This window comes from Varroa jacobsoni, unplaced genomic scaffold, assembly GCF_002532875.2.
Source record: "Varroa jacobsoni isolate VJ856 unplaced genomic scaffold, vjacob_1.0 scaffold_1383, whole genome shotgun sequence".
NCBI lineage: Eukaryota > Metazoa > Arthropoda > Arachnida > Mesostigmata > Varroidae > Varroa > Varroa jacobsoni.
Window position 1 is genome coordinate 23307 of NW_019214285.1, and position 16246 is coordinate 39552.

Here is a 16246-nt window from a genome sequence, read left to right on the forward strand (position 1 = left end):
CTACTTACATAGTAGATTGGACGTACCGGTAACTTTATTTGCTTATAAACGGAACCGGAGAGAAAAAAGGCAAAGGTACGTACGCTTATACCACGCAATATACGAGATAAATGAGTAAGTTAAAGTTGATAGGTTTATTGTGTAAATGTAAGTATTGTGTAAGACGGATCGAGTAGCAGCTGTCGGGTAAACACACTGTTAATGCTCGCCGAAGCAGAACGGCTGTTTGTAACGTTGACGTAACGATAACGTTGAAAATTCAATATGACAGTTACTACCGTCGTGTATGCCACCATGGGTCGCATGCGAGTTGACGCGTATCTGTATCCGAGAGCTCTATGTATTGACCTACTGATCCATTATCTCGAACATTTTAGAACCTGATCTGAAAGGTTTTTCTTTTAGGTTTGAATCTTGGCATAGACAGACTTTGTTTCGTGCTGGGAGCCAACCGGTTGTTCCTCTGATGGACTAAATACCTAACGGCGATACCAGGCGTAAAATTCTGAACAATTATCATACATATTAGCACGCATTGTTTCTTTACAATGTGGCGTAAACTTTTGAGACCGTTTATCTATCTAACTGAAGACGCGTTGTTAGCAGTGAAAGGCAGACGTGTCATGATGAGGATTCGTAAAGCCAATCGCAATTGAGCTTTCATACTTAAGCTTTCAATACGACATAAAAATTTCTATCTAGGGTAACGCATTATACTGCCACATACGTAAGATGGTGGAACACCACTTACAAGCTGCCACAAGTTTAAATATGCCAGGTTTTTTAGACGGGCAGTTATCTCTCTGCGAACGCTTAGTAGCAGAGAATCTCCTTTATAGATACTGAGACTACGATGAATGTCATGCAACATATGTCGGTATCGACGCGTATAATGTACCTATTTCGTAATAGCTCAATCGTTCCTATTACTTATACTCAGCGGAAAATTTAGTAAAAGTCAAAGGTGTCATCCGAGTAAAACCTATCTTGAGCAAACAACATAAGAAACTGATTTTGACAATTTCCTCTAATTAAAATGTAGGTAGATTATGTAATCATGATGAACTTGCGCTACAACGTTGTCAGAAGGGCGAAGAATCTGTAAAAAAAATTACAAAAGAAAATAATTAATTTCTACACGAAAAAAAAATGACGAAATCCTTGTGGACAACAGGTGTAGAACAGCGAAAAGTTTATGCCACTATCTAACAAATATCCGATAAATTATTTTCAAGAATCAAGCTATTTTCGGCATATCGTAATGTATGAGCTTCTGTTCTCAGCGAGTCAGCAGGTACTAACGTGTTCTTCGGCTATGTACGCATTTATTTGGTGCATGGCTTGATTGCGAATGTTAACATACTATAGTCAGTCACAAATGTGTAGTCTTTTATGAAGTGTCAACGAAAAAAAAACTTCGACTTCATTCGATGTGTTTTGTTTTGCGTTTCGTATACCGTTCATGCAAACCCTTACCAGACACGTTTTGAATGATTGTGCTTCACAGCGCTCTTGCCGGCCCTCAACTTCTACGGTCGACAAGATGACCCCAAGCAAGAAGGAATCATTCGGACGTTTTTATTCATTTTTATCGCTAGGGATTATTAGTAAGGCGGCCGGGTTCGAAGCAGTCTTGTCGTCATTGAAGTTAATCAACAAGTGGTTGATTTACGGGTTCTTCGATTCATGGCTAGGAACCGGCTTACTTACCAGATATGCTTGCTCAGTAATTCGTTGGAACAAATGCTCAGCTGTTATAGGGGATACACGTTCTTCATGTACAATTATCATCACTCGTTGCGAATATTTCAACTAGGTCGGTAATACCCATTCCGAGAGAGAGCTCCTTGTTCCTTGTTTTCCAATATTAAAGCTAATTTCTAGTCCGCTAATGAAACTCGCAACACAATAGTTCAAACTTTATTTTGGGTATTTTTTATTTCTATTTATGCGATATTACAATTCTTTCTTCACCTCTAACCCAGTGATGGTGACCAATGGCGACGACAACGAGAGATGCTCACACCTGCGTTCCATTTTCGTATCCACGAGGACGTCATGCCCGTCTTCAATGAGTACTTGCAACATTTTATTAGAGCTCTTAAAAATTACGAGCGACGGAAGCCGATCGAGGTTACGTCGCTTGCTGGTATGGCTACGCTCGATATTATCTGTGGTGAACAAAAAATCGCTTTTTAAATAGCAGTTATCCTTGAGCTTAAGTTATAATTATACAGTGCAATCAAGTGTTAGCTAAGTCGAATATAAAAGAAGCATACTGAGTACCAAGCAACGACTTCATACTGAGTAATAAGCAAACTCAATTCTGACAAGATTTCCAACGGGTATCTAGCAACTTCAAATCGTCCACAGTTAGACTCATGAATATTCCATAGAGGCGGCAATGGATACAAAGATACATGCTCAGGAGAACAGCTGTTCAGACTATGTGAAAGCAGTTAACATTGCCGGAGCTAGCTTCATAGAGCGCATTTTGACACCCTGGCAATGGATTAATGCCTCATATAATATCAGTGCCAGTGGTCGTCGCTACAATGAGAACTTAAATGTTCTTCACGAGTTCACTTAAAAGGGTGAGTCTAGTTAATATTATGTTTCGACAACTTATGTGGATTCAGCTAGAATGAAGAGGAATGAAATCGTGCGTTATATATCGACTGATGCACATGAAGTAGAAATTGGATAAATTAGTTCAGTGGAAAAAGCTTGAGCGAATGAAAAAACCTAAATATACAAAACTACGTACTTATTTGGATACCAACAGATAATTGAAGAACGCAAAAACGAGATCCTCGCAGGACATAGAAACAGCGGAGTCAACTCAAAGGGTGATAGAGACATCGGTATGAAAAATGGATATCCATTCATCGATTTGCTGATCGAGAGTCACTTGCAGGACCCCCAGAGTGTGTCCTTAGAAAGCGTTCAAAAGGAGGTAGGTACCTTTATGTTTGAAGGACACGACACCACTGCTGTGGATAAACATTAAGACTTTTTCGAGCGTCCAAGCAGTCAAATCAGACGTAGAAAAATAGTTCTGACGTTTAAACTTTAATTGTTGCTGGGTGTTTCGTGGATGCTCTATCTTCTTGCCGAAAATCCTAACATACAAAGGAAAGTTCATCAAGATCTTGATTAGATCTTCGGAAACGATGGTAAAAGACCGGTGGCCAATGATGATCTCATAAAAATGAACTACACTGAATGCTGTATTAAGGTAAGGAATGATTTTAACTCTGACTCTCTGCTCAGTCTGCTCTTGAGGACATAAACTTGACTTTGTAAGCTTTGGTAATTCAGCGATATGTGATAATTACACAGTCTACTGAAACTAGAGAGAATAAGGCAGTACATATATGAATCGATATTATCAGCCGAGCTGTACAATTTCATCATCCTCTAATTATACTTTACCGTGGAAGCATCTCATTATATATTATGTGTAGATTATTGTTGGGATACAATCTTCCCTTGATTACATATACTTAGCTAAGCAAATTGTAGCTGATGAGATACGTACAGGGAAATGGTTTTTGGCTAACTCGAATCCTGGGCGTCGTATTATACCCATCATATACTACTACCGTTAGATGTTTTTAATGATGCGAACGATTTGGACGGAATCTTCTTCACGATACACATTGGTATTGCGCCAAATGACCTATAAGCTCAATTAGCACGGATTTTTTTGCCCTTATTTTAATCAAAGGGTACCGAACGCTCACGATGAGTCTCGCCTTGACTCGAGATCACATATCTTCAACCCAGAATAGAAATCGCGAACAAATTCTCAACGGAAAAGTGTACTACTGCTATACGCTGTAACCTACGGTAATAGCTCAGATCTAATGAGCATCAAGCAACTATTGATTTGAAACAAATATATGACATCCGCCTCCTTTGCAGGAAGCACGGCGGCTGTATCCTTCGGTGCACTTAATTGCTCGATACGTAAACGAGGACTCTACCATTTGTAAGTAACCTAGCTACGGAGAATATTTTTGATTTTTTAAACAAAAAACATTAAGCTGTTATAATTCTAGCTAAAGCAATCATCGCTGCTCTTGCTCAGGTGGTTACAAGGTGAAGGTATCAACCTTTATTATACTGAACATTTTCCGTGCTCATCGTGACCCAAGCGTGTTCGCTGATCCCGAACGCTACGATCCCGATAGATTCTTGTCGGAGAACGCTGCTGGTCGACATCCTTTTGCCTATGTGCCTTTCTCCGCTGGCCCACGAAACTGCATTGGAAAGTATAATACGTATAGACGATAACAAGAGATAGACTTTTTATGTAGGTAATAATCGACTGGTATAGCCGGGCCAAGAGTTCGCGCGGAAGTTCCGTTTGAGGTCAGCTTTACGAAGCGAGGACGTGCACGCGCTGGGAGAACTTGTTACCCGTCCGAAAGATGGGCTTCCTCTTTACATTGAACCTCGCAATTGAATATCGGAAGTGTCGCTAAAGGATACCGCGTATTAAGAACTTTTGTGAAAAAAAATGTCGTACACGTTGTTTAGGATTGAGAAATGCCAAGTACCATATAACAACATGGCCTCAACAGCAATCTTCACCAGATGATCCGTGCTGACTTTGACCTTGCGGTAAACTCTTTATTGTAAAGTATACGCATAAACGACCCTTTTGAGATAAAAATTCTCGTTGATAGCATCTAGAAGCAGTACACAATATACTCGAGTGTCACCTGGAGCTCATTGATTGACCTCAAATCTAGCTTGAATCGACATCAGTGTCGATGATTCAGAACCTTAAACATGTTACATACTTGCGTGTTAAATAAATGAATACCTAATTTGTAAATGCATGTCTAAAACTGAATAGTACACTTACATTTAGCATTAAGCAAAAATCGCCAGTAACACTATTGTGAATGGACCGTTCTGAGGTACAGCATCCTAGAAAAATCGACCTGTCAAGGATGTATCTATCTAGAGCAATTTTAGGGGTCATAGAAGACTCTTATTAGAAGCATGTCTTAATCTTAAGTATATTTTAAGAAGATCGAAAGTTTGTTAATTACCAGAACCATACTCGCGCCAAAAGAGCTGTGCTTAAACGCTACATATACATTGCTATGTACGCTTAATAAAATGGCTGCTCATACTAGAGGACGCGTCCTTATTAATATTTATGGTCATGTATTAAGTGTTGTTGAAAGCGAAATTTACGAGCGACAATTTTTCAGAGGCCCCGAGCATTATGTATTATGTCTATGTACTATATAAGGCTAGATCGTTCTATCATCGTACAATTGGATAAAGCATAAGAAATACATAATTGTCATAATGATACAACACGGTTATACGTGAATTAGCTAACATTTTAAAACTGAATTTTTTTTTATTTCGGCCATAAATAAGCGAAGGAACCTGCGATTAGGTCAAATGCTGGCCAACCAGATCGTAATGACGTCAAGCCGTTAGAGATTAGTACATTTGATCTGTTACACAATCATCCGTTCAAACAAAGATTGTCTATTCACGACTCAGGACAGCGCTTTCCCTACTGCAGTTCTTTTCTATTCAGGCTAGCTTTCCTTTCTTTTTCATTTTTGATTTCATTATCACCCTAAACAAACGCCAAAAATGTCCTCATTATTAATTAATAATAATGGTATTAATAATGGTAAACTGGTATTGTTGATATTTTACGGGATTTTTGTGGTCATCTCTGAGGACTTCGATTCCATTTTTTAGACTGGAACGAAAAACAGCTTTTTACCCATAGAACAACGTTTTCCTGCTTGTTTAAAGATAACTACAACCTAGCAGGTAAAAGGAAAAAAAGAGGCGGGGCATCCCGTGATGACTCAAGGTTAACGCGTTTACTAAAGGAACCTAGGGACACAGAAGATGGTCTAGATTCGTTGACATGTCGTGACAGGTCTTGGAAACTTTCAATCCTACCCGTTAAAGTACTGTATACATACAATGATACAAAGGGGCCTGAAACGACGCCGTTCATACCCTATTGTCTACTCAGGACTATTGATGGGTCCTCCTGACATAAAAGTAGACTTTTTTGTTGATCAATCGAGCTTATTGGCACCGGAACGCAACCCTATGAAGCGAGCTGCGTCGCGTAAGAGAAAGAACCTGGAGAAAATCCCGGGCAACTGTCCAGTGGTTATCCTGAACGTATGATTCGGAAGCATTCAACTATAAGACTAAGCAATGGGAAGACACAAACTACAACTAATTGTTTTAATTTAAGCATTCCTAAAGACGAACTGACTTGACTATGATAAGTTTAAGGTAAATAAGGAAGTTATTGAAAGCAGTTTTGTCGATAAATGAACAAAATCTTATCATCCTCAACTTATTTTCTTCTAAGCATTTATTGCAAATTATTTCACACATCAGTTGTTTCAACGATTTGGTATCTCCGTTATCGAGAAAATTCGACATTAGTTTCCAGGATTCTTTTCTCCAAGAGGAAAAACCCCCAGCTTAAGCTTAAACATCTGCACCGAGTTTTCCTCTCAAAAGAATACTCCGGTTGTCAAGCTTATGACTACCAAACGACGATAAAGGTACGAATAGCTAGCTATACGACGGCTCTATGAAATTCGAATTGCTCGGTGGTATCGCCAAGTACTTGAATATAGCTTTTTTTTTTAAATGGCAAGAGGTTTAATGGCACCTCGAAAACGTCACTCGACTGTTAAGCTTAGCCCGAAAGTGCCCGAAAAGACCGCGTCCGATTTTCACCTAAGCAGTCTGACGGACAGCATAGTTCAGATTGTGTCGACTATAAAATAGTCGAACTATTCGCTAACTAAATAAAAAAAAAACTAAAGCTTTAGCACCAGAATGGATCAACTATAATATGTCTCTCACAAATGCCTGTGCAAAAATTGTTGAAAATGTAAAGCACACAAATATAATCAAGTCAGCTTACATCGGCCTCTATGGCATCGGAGTGAGATATCTTGGACATATACAAGAGGTCCTAAGTGAAGCCAAATAGGTTATTATACTTGCCACAGGCGAGCGGTGCTAGCATCATAAATGAATAATATTACTTGGATTTGATGAATTACCAAATGTGTGAAGCTTGATGAAAGCGTATCACTGCTGAAACGCGACGGCCATGGCCGTAAGCGGGGACTTCAGTGTAACTTCGCACATAGGCAGAATTCTCGAAAGCATCGTTTTCCGACAGCTGCTAAGAGCCTTTAAAGTAAAAAGCGGCATCTCAGACTAAACGCAACTTCTGTTGACACAGGACAACGTTCTAGATCTTGTAAATGATATCGATAACGCTAATGTTAACTCTAAACGCTCGGGAAAAAAAAATGACATTTTTCGCTATTTGGCAATGATATCTGTCTTTTACGAATATTTGAGAAAAATTAAACGACTTCATGTTCGAAGTGCACGTCATCATGGGTAAATGCTGAGACCTTTGAGAGCGTCTAAATAGAATAAGATTGCCAGTTAGAGAAGTAGGACAAGATTCGAGTTATAAATCGCATAATTTTGTTCTGATGTAACATTGCGAACTCTATTGTTACGCATCTTATCGACGCTGTATCTTCTTGGCAGACATTTTGACATACAGTTAAGGTTTACCGGAACCTTGATGACATCTTCGGAATCAATAAAGACAGTCCGATATAAAGATATATATGATCTTTTAAAGGTAATCTTTCTATGTCGAGTTTGATAATGTAGCAAATTAAAGGTGGCTGCATCAGGGTAAAAGGTGATCTCTATCTATATAATTCAAAAGTGACCACTAAGTAATTTTTATCCAACTCCATATAACAATCACACAATTTACAACAACCGGAGAGAACGAAGTTGAATATATAAGAACAATACTATCAGCATTTCATTATTTTCTGATCTTAATGTATAAATAGTTTATACATTGTGGCTAAGTTGCTGCTCGGACAAAATCTAACTTCGATTACGCATACTTAGCAAAACTGATGAGAACATAATGACATATCATAGTTAGCGCTGCTGTTGGTGTTGCTAACCTAACCTAACCTAACCTAACCGCTAACCTAACCTGACAGCTAACATAACCTAACCTAACAGCTAACCTAACCTAACCTGACAGCTAACATAACCTAACAGCTAACCTAACTTAACAGCTAACCTAACTTCGATTACGCATACTTAGCAAAACTGATGAAAACATAATGACATATCATAGTTAGCGCTGCTTTTAGTGTTGCTAACCTAACCTAACCTAACCTAACAGCTAACCTAACCTAACAGCTAACCTAACCTAACCTAACAGCTAACCTAACTTCGATTACGCATACTTAGCAAAACTGATGAGAACATAATGACATATCATAGTTAGCGCTGCTTTTGATATTGCAAAAGGTTCGGATAGGAGATGACATTCGATTTTTAATGTTTTTTTAATTTAACAATTTGATAATTGAAGCTCTTGCTACGGGTTCTTTTCTTCTCTCATAACGACTAGTGACAGGTCCTTGCTTGATCCGAACTCATTCTGTCTTTACATGCTTAAAACCCAATCTACTAAATGAGAACAGACCGAGGTGAAGTAGCATTACACTTGTATGACGTAAATTATTGACAGTAAATTTAAAAAACGTAAAGTAACTGCCAGTTTACGTTACTGTGTCATCAAGTACCTTTCGTTGACCGATTCGTGCACGAGTCTTGCATAATTTTGCGAATAGCTCAAATCTGGAAAACAGCTTTCACGATATCTGGCGGTTGTAACTCTAACTAACAAAAAAAATAAACACGAATTACAATTTTTTTTTGTTACTTAGAGTTACAACCGCCAGATATCGTGAAAGCTGTTTTGCAGACTTGAGCTATTCGGAAAATTATGCAAGACTCGTGCACGAATCGGTCAACGAAAGGTGCTTGATGACACAGTAACGTAAGCTGGCAGTTACTTTACGTTTTTTAAATTTACTGTCAACAATTTACGTCATACAACTGTAATAGCTCAAGTCTGCCAAAAAGCTTTCACGATATCTGGCGGTTGTAACTCTAACTAACAAAAAAAATTGTGCTTCGTGTTTAGGTGGTTTCTAGATGAAGGCATTAACATCCGTACTATCACTATCGAATATTTTCCCAATTCATCGTGTTTGCTGACCCCACACACTACGACTGCGATACATACGTATCGAAAAACATACGTATCGAAAATTTCTCTTGGACGAAAGCCACATGACTTTCTTCGCTGGCCTAAAAAATCGTATTTGCATTCGTAAGTTTTAACAAGCGAAGAACTGCCACTTTTTTTTTTACATGGCCGCTCGATTGTTTCTACAACGAATACTAGCCGATTTAGGATGGCAGCATTTTATTTTCTAGGGCAAAAGTTTGCGCTAATGGGGCTGAAGGTTAAGGCCGCATGAACTTCATCTCAAGTCAGTTCCTCGGAGAATTTGCCACCCGTTCAAAAGATGGGTATTCCTTCTACATCGAACTTCGAAATTGATTAGAAAGGATATCGTCCAAAATAACTCTGCGTTAGAAAAGACTTTGTCAATCATAAATAATATCTCACACATTGGTCAGGTGCTAAAAAAAGTGGACTTAGTAGTTTAATAGCAGATGATTTGCCCAAATCTTTTTCTGTTTACTTATGAAATATACAGATAAAAGTTCAGTTTACTGAGATGCCGTCTATAAGACAATTAAAAGGCGAGCAGAGTATTCTGGACTATTCTCTGAAGTTCTGTCTGTCGATTATAATTTATCGAATCTCTATGATAGAACTTTTTTTTTTAGTTTTCTAGTAGTAGTCGTCTTGTGTAACGAATAGACTGGTTTGATGACCCGAATAAGTAGATATCTACCGAAATGTATAAAGTAATAATATCTCTCTCTCTCTCTCTCTCTCTGCTGTCACAAAGTACAGTAAGTTAAGCGTTCTAGTAAATGTAGAATTTGATTACAATGCATTAGTTAATCTAGTGGTACCTAAAACAATGATGTAACTGCGCAAGTGAGCCCAAATGCCAATATTGGTAATAGCGTACGAGATCTACTGTGAACGAATATATATGGCTTAAAATTGGAGATTTTACGTTGGTGGACGAAAGGTGAATGAAAGTATAGCTATACCCAGGTAAGGCAAATTGATCAATCAATCAATTACCATCGATGTATCAAACTGAATTTACCTTATCTTACCGATGTATTACAGATACCTGAAAGGCCTAATGACGTAAGTGTATTACAGCAGATTATGGAATAGTAGAACAATGGATTAAATAAACAATGGTCATGTTTAACAATATATAATAACAAGGGTCGTGACACAAAATATTCGCAGATGAGCGTTCCCGAGTATTCGAAACAACATTGTTCTTAAGCGACCAATATTATTGTGAAGTCGTTACTACGGCAACAGCTGGAATCATACGTAATAGTAATAAAGATTGCATAAATCTCTTTATTGATAAGTTCGCAAGAAACTCAAAAGAGGCTGTAGATGTTTACAGAGAGTGCCTAAGGCTATATGAATACAAGAATGTAATCGATACGTACGTAACGCCTAAATAATTCTTCCTCTATTAAAGGCAGGCCTAAGATGATGTTCTTCTGAATTTAGACTCTTAAGGCTAATGTACATATGGTAAAGACGAAAGGCAGCGGTAAAGACGCGTCCAGTTGTGGCAGCTTGTCAGTTTAGACAGATGCATTTTGTAAGCCATCAGCGTATTTTGTTTGTCAGGTTCACTTTCTCTTACCCATTGTAGGCCTATGTTCTTATGGTTAACTCAACCTGTTGTGTAGTGTACGTCATCCGCGGAGCTTTGGCACAACTTGCCAGAACGAAGCAACTTACGTTGATATTTTACTGAACCTACTATTTGTGATTGGTCCGTTTTCGACCTTATATATTCAGTGCTAAGGTCAAAAATGGACCAATTAGAAATAGTAGGTCCATAAAATTATTAACAAAAGCTAGCCGGGAAGAAGTTTACAAATTGGCTTACGCGGCTGAATAGGAAAGCTACTGCGAAATCGAAAGAAGTGAAGTTCCGTCGTGGGATTACGTGACGCCGCCAAACCTTAAGCGCACGAACTAGATTAGCTAAATCTTCTTCTTTATTATTATTAGAAATGGTCTTCTAAAAGCAGAATTTTAACTTATAACGTGTATATATATATATATATATATATATATACACGTTATAAAATAGCAGGATAGTGTTATTCTGTCTCGATATATGCTTCGGCCCAGCGTGCAATCCAGTGCACCGCTATAGGATAATGAATTGTTTGATTTAAATTAGCACATATCAAATATATATATATTTATATATATATATATATATATTTGATCTGAATAACTGAAAAAATAAATATGTGCTAATTTAAATCAAACAATTCATTATCGTATAGCGGTGCACTGGATTGCACGCTGGGCCGAAGCATATATCGAGACAGAATAACACTATCCTCCTGCTATGTTATTTATGCCTTAAGCAAAGATTGACATTCTTTATTAATACAAATAGAACGCGCCTAAACTTAACTTTGATCACAGCGGAATCGTGCCACGTATTGAAAAAAAAAACTATATAATATAATATACCTCTCTAAACATGAGCTTACTTGTTTTCGAATGTTCGCAAACGCCTTATTTCTAACTTTTAGCTGAATTCTGATAGTAGATATGAAAACGACCAATGTTGTCAAGTGTGCTTGAGTAAAATTTATTTTTCCTTAAATGCCACACGTACCCTCTGTTTCAAAGGCTACGTCTTCTGTGGCACGTGAATAGCTGCATGTAATAACTATGATGGCTCTAAATAATATTCTTTTCCAAAGTTTGTAAACGTAAAAACGAAAGGACCTACCTGTGCTTTGGTGGGTACTGACTATTTGCGGGAGATTTTAGAAATAGAAAATACAATTTCATTTGTGAAACCCAACTACACCTATTGAAGCCGTACACGTAAATGTTGCCTCGTTAATGGTTATTGTGTTTCAATTCTATATAATTATGGTGCTGTCATCTGCTGCATCTACAATCAATCCTTTTTAAAGCCTAAACTCACTTCAATATACCACTTCAATTATGTTGCAGTGTCACTGTTCTACGATAATGATTAACTTGTTCACACGGCCATCAAGATTTACCGTGCTTAAAAGCTAGTTGTCCTATATTTACATTTTAATGCAGGCCGTCGAATAGCGCGAGCCGGAGCTGCAGACCGCCCCGGGAAAAGCCCTCTTTTCAATACGACAATTTTCATCGCAGGAATATCGATTGTGAAATAAACAACGCACGTCCACTCCTCAACCTACCGCTGGAGAAGTATTCTCGAAGTAACGAGGCAGGTTTACCACCCGGTATGGGACAACTGAGGAAACAGGCATCGATGGACATGGCACCAGTGCCTTTAGGGAAGAATGCAGCGCTTAAAAGCTATTGACACGATGCTGATGACTTCAGCATACCCCGGCAATTTTTGAATCAACTACGGCACTGGCCATCGTTTGCTATGGCGTCCAATTAGACAAGCGAAAAAGTTCATCGCGAGCTCGTTGAAAGCGATCAAGAACGGCCTACCCGCAACAGCATGTTTTTGCATGGGAAGTGATTTATATTCGGAAAACTACTTTTATTAAGCTAAAAAACGATATTCAGCTATTGTACCCTATATGTAGTAGATGCAGTGTTCAACCTTTATAAACCAAATTTTGCCGTGGAGGCCTACCTCGAATAGTCTCCAGTGAGCGTACGTCGAATAAAACGCACGTCCGTAATGAGTACCAATACAACCCAAATATCGGTTTGGCGCAATGGTTCTACATAGTATATTCTTCATATATATCGTATACAGAGTATACGTTTTCGTCAAGTCAACAAATACCCCGTTTGACAATCCACTATACGTGTTTGGTATTACTATTATTAGCATGAAAAATATTGTCTGCTAAATTTTAGGAAATCCGACGCGCGAGTTGGCAACGGCCCCATCGCCCCCAGACGTAAGCTTGCGCGGTGCACGCATGATGATAAAAGTAAACGTTGATCAATAAAATAGAGGACAGAGATGCAGAGGAAATCATTCCTATTCAAATTAGATTGCAGCATTCTAACAAGACCGCTTTTAATTAGGACCTGCTTATTAATCCTGGAAATGATTGGTTTTACAGAACGAGGTTCAGGGGCTAATTTTGTTTCACTGTTTTCGTTTTTAGCTCATATATCATGTGGCTGTTGTCCGTTTTCATCTAATTAATAATAACTTGCATTGACACCGTCTTTTCGGTAAAGAAGTATATGTCGAATGATAGTATGGAAACTATACATGACCCAATGTTCAAGAACGGGACCCTGCATAAAATAACGTTTTTATTCTAATAACAAGTAAGTGCACAACGATGCCCAAATTCAATAGTTTTCTTCAGCAAGTAAACATGCAGCCCAACAATTTTTGCGATAACAACCCTACCGCAGTAATGATGTCGAATACAAGGCTAACAGACGAAAGAAAACAGATTCTAATTTTTCTTTTTTTTTTTTGTTGGAAACTTTAGTGGTAGAAAATTTATGAAAGAATATGGGATGCTTTCGTATTACATGTGTTCAAGTAGTCTAATATTTGCATAGAATATTGAAAATTAAGGTTAGTTCCGGATCAGACATGGCGGACAAACAACAGTACAAACGGTCGGTCAACGGTAGTATAGCAGTGACGAAGTTGCACTGGGGGACACAGATTGAAAGGGTCGTACGGATGATTCGAACACGACGATTGATTATCCGAGTCAAAATGCTCGGAAAATTAAATAAAACAACGTAATCGGATTACGGGAATATAAATAACCAGCTAGAACAAGATCGAAAAAATTACATAGCGTAATGATTTAAAGGACGCTTCAAAGAGAAAATTGCAAGAAAAGGCCAGGATGGCTGGATAAAGGACTGCGTAATCGGGATAGTGCCGCGACTCAAAATGCAGTGAGACTGGATTAAGGCCAAATAGGTAAACTTGCATTTGGTTAAACTCGGAAAGAAAAAGTACAAGGTAGTATAGGTAGCATCCATCGTGTGTGTGTACGTGTGAACGCACGAAAGGTATCGGTGCACGAACGGAGGTAAGAATGGCCAGATGTTATACGTACAGCTTAAGCTTATGAATGCAAATCGAGTGACAGCAGTAACTTGTAGTATTCTCAATGATTAAATTACGTTAACTATTGATCAGTCTAATCTAAGTTTTGCTGAAACAGAGCTAAAGACAAAGGACTTTATGAAGCTTTGTTTTTCGCTTGGTAATTGTGAGACACGGACTGTGCCTGGTCGACGAATTCGTTTTGAGTGCAAAGCTGGGATTGCCCATCGGGAATCCAAAGTTCAGACTCAAAACACATCTTTGCTTTAGCCAGTGGTATCAAATACCAAGTACAAAGCAAGAACATTACGATAACCCTCCTGCGAACAGAAAATACGTATGTGCTTAAGTTTTTTTAACTACATACGTATTTTCTGTCTACTTGATTCACTAGTATGTTATCTACAGCGATCGTGGCACACTTACCTCAAGGCTAGCACCTGGAGAACTATGGTCGCCACCAACTAGCTGACCTGAGCCCGCCTTGTACATATACAAGTCATACGTCAATGAAACAAGACCAGGTTTATGGTTTGCCATGATCACATGAACGATTACTTAGATCTGAGCAATGTGCTGATTCGAACGTCCTTTTAATCTTATTTAGCTCCTGAAAGGATGATTATTTCATCCAAAGGAAAACAGGAATACGATATGTATTGTTGTTTTTATATTCGGATGCAAGTTGATAAACAGGGACATGACGTTTACGTTCTTTCATTATGTATCGTTTCGTAACGTTACACACAGCTTTTTTGAACATGCTTTTACACCTTTGAGGACTATTTAACATTCTCTTAGGAACAAGAATCTGCCTTCTCCACAACGCTGCTTACCTGAAATCTCCGCGCATACAGTAACGACATCTCAAATAAGCATAAATATATTTATTAACCTTAGTTATATTTACATTAAATATTACCTTGTTCCTGAAAGGCTGCTAATCACATGTCGATGTCAAAATGGCTATTTCATTTAAATAGTACTATATATATATATATATATTTCTTGATATCGAAGATCGTACAGACAAAAAGAAGCTTACCTTTACATCTGCAGCTATTTTTAGTTTGTTTTAGGAAAGCTTAGGCAGTCGTGTTATGTATATCTACATGGCGCGCTCGAAAATCGGGGATTTCCCGATTTCCAACAGAATCGTTTGTCTTTCTATTAATATATAGGCTTTCTATGCCATGCTAGCTCACTGTTCCTCACGTTATCGCATTCATCCTCTCGCATCTCTTCTATTCAGATTCAGTCTTGTTACATTATTATATAAAGAAACACATACAAGTATTTTTGTTTGAAGAATTCTGTTATGGTTGGCTAAAGAAACTTGACGTCAACACCAACGGCAAACGCTCCTCTTGGCTAGCTAAATGATAAAAAAAAATTTGGCGGTTTATTGACGACAATAGATATTGTGCGTCTATATATATATATCGAAGTGTGTTAACTTTTATGCATGATGTAGTTGTTACTGAAAGAAAGAGCGTCCTGGCCACGCACATATGATGACCCTTTCGATAGCGACGTTCATGCAGACAGGACTAGACGTTTTTCGGTAGGACTTCGCCATCGAAAAACACTCGGAGGATTGCACCGACCACGAATGAAAATTGTATCTGAAAGTATTGTAATACGATAAATGAACGACAATTATAGGTTACAAACGTTGATAGTTCTACGGCGATAGGCTAGAGGTAAACTATGAGCGGAAGAAAACCAACGTTTCCATATGATTTGACATCCGTTCCAGAGATGCAGAAAGAGGAAGTGACACTCGACACTACAGGCGCACACATTGTCTATATCCAACCCACACTCTCATAGTAAAATACGCATTATCAAGTTTGGGGTTTGCATTTTCTACCTCAGCTTGAATCAATCCAGCACGCTGCTCTCGCATTGTCCGAAGCATCTCTTCGGGCCATACCGCCTTTCCGAATTCGATTAAGCACATGGCCGTTTCCATCATAATCAACACCCCTGTCCGTCCAATACCGGCACTACAATGCACGATTACGGGAGCCAGCTACACAATTGGTAAAACAGATTATAATGGAACGGAATAATTTAACATAACAAATAGGTATGTAGAAGGCAGCATT

The 16246-nt window shown here is 38.4% G+C and overlaps 1 protein-coding gene, 1 long non-coding RNA gene and 1 pseudogene across 4 annotated transcripts in view; 1 reads left to right on the plus strand and 2 right to left on the minus strand.

Moving 5' to 3' along the window:
• Positions 1 to 1908: 1908 nt before the first annotated feature.
• LOC147752257 (uncharacterized) lies at positions 1909 to 14899 on the minus strand. Its single transcript, XR_015314574.1, has 2 exons — positions 14562 to 14899; positions 1909 to 2171 (listed from the first exon to the last, which is right to left on the minus strand). It is a non-coding gene; the product is annotated as an uncharacterized LOC147752257 (long non-coding RNA).
• On the plus strand, positions 2183 to 5171 carry LOC111269385 (cytochrome P450 4V2 pseudogene; annotated as a pseudogene).
• Positions 14900 to 15007: 108 nt separating the features above from the next.
• LOC111269381 (tyrosine-protein phosphatase non-receptor type 4) overlaps positions 15008 to 16246 on the minus strand; it is a 61121-nt gene continuing 59882 nt past the window's right edge. For all 3 annotated transcript variants that reach the window (XM_022848925.2, XM_022848924.2, XM_022848926.2), the window contains 2 exons: positions 16009 to 16170; positions 15008 to 15760 (listed from right to left, as the gene is read on the minus strand). In XM_022848925.2, the coding sequence (XP_022704660.1) occupies positions 15686 to 15760; positions 16009 to 16170 (237 nt within the window). In that variant the 3' untranslated portion in view covers positions 15008 to 15685. The remainder of the gene's footprint in view (positions 15761 to 16008; positions 16171 to 16246) is intronic.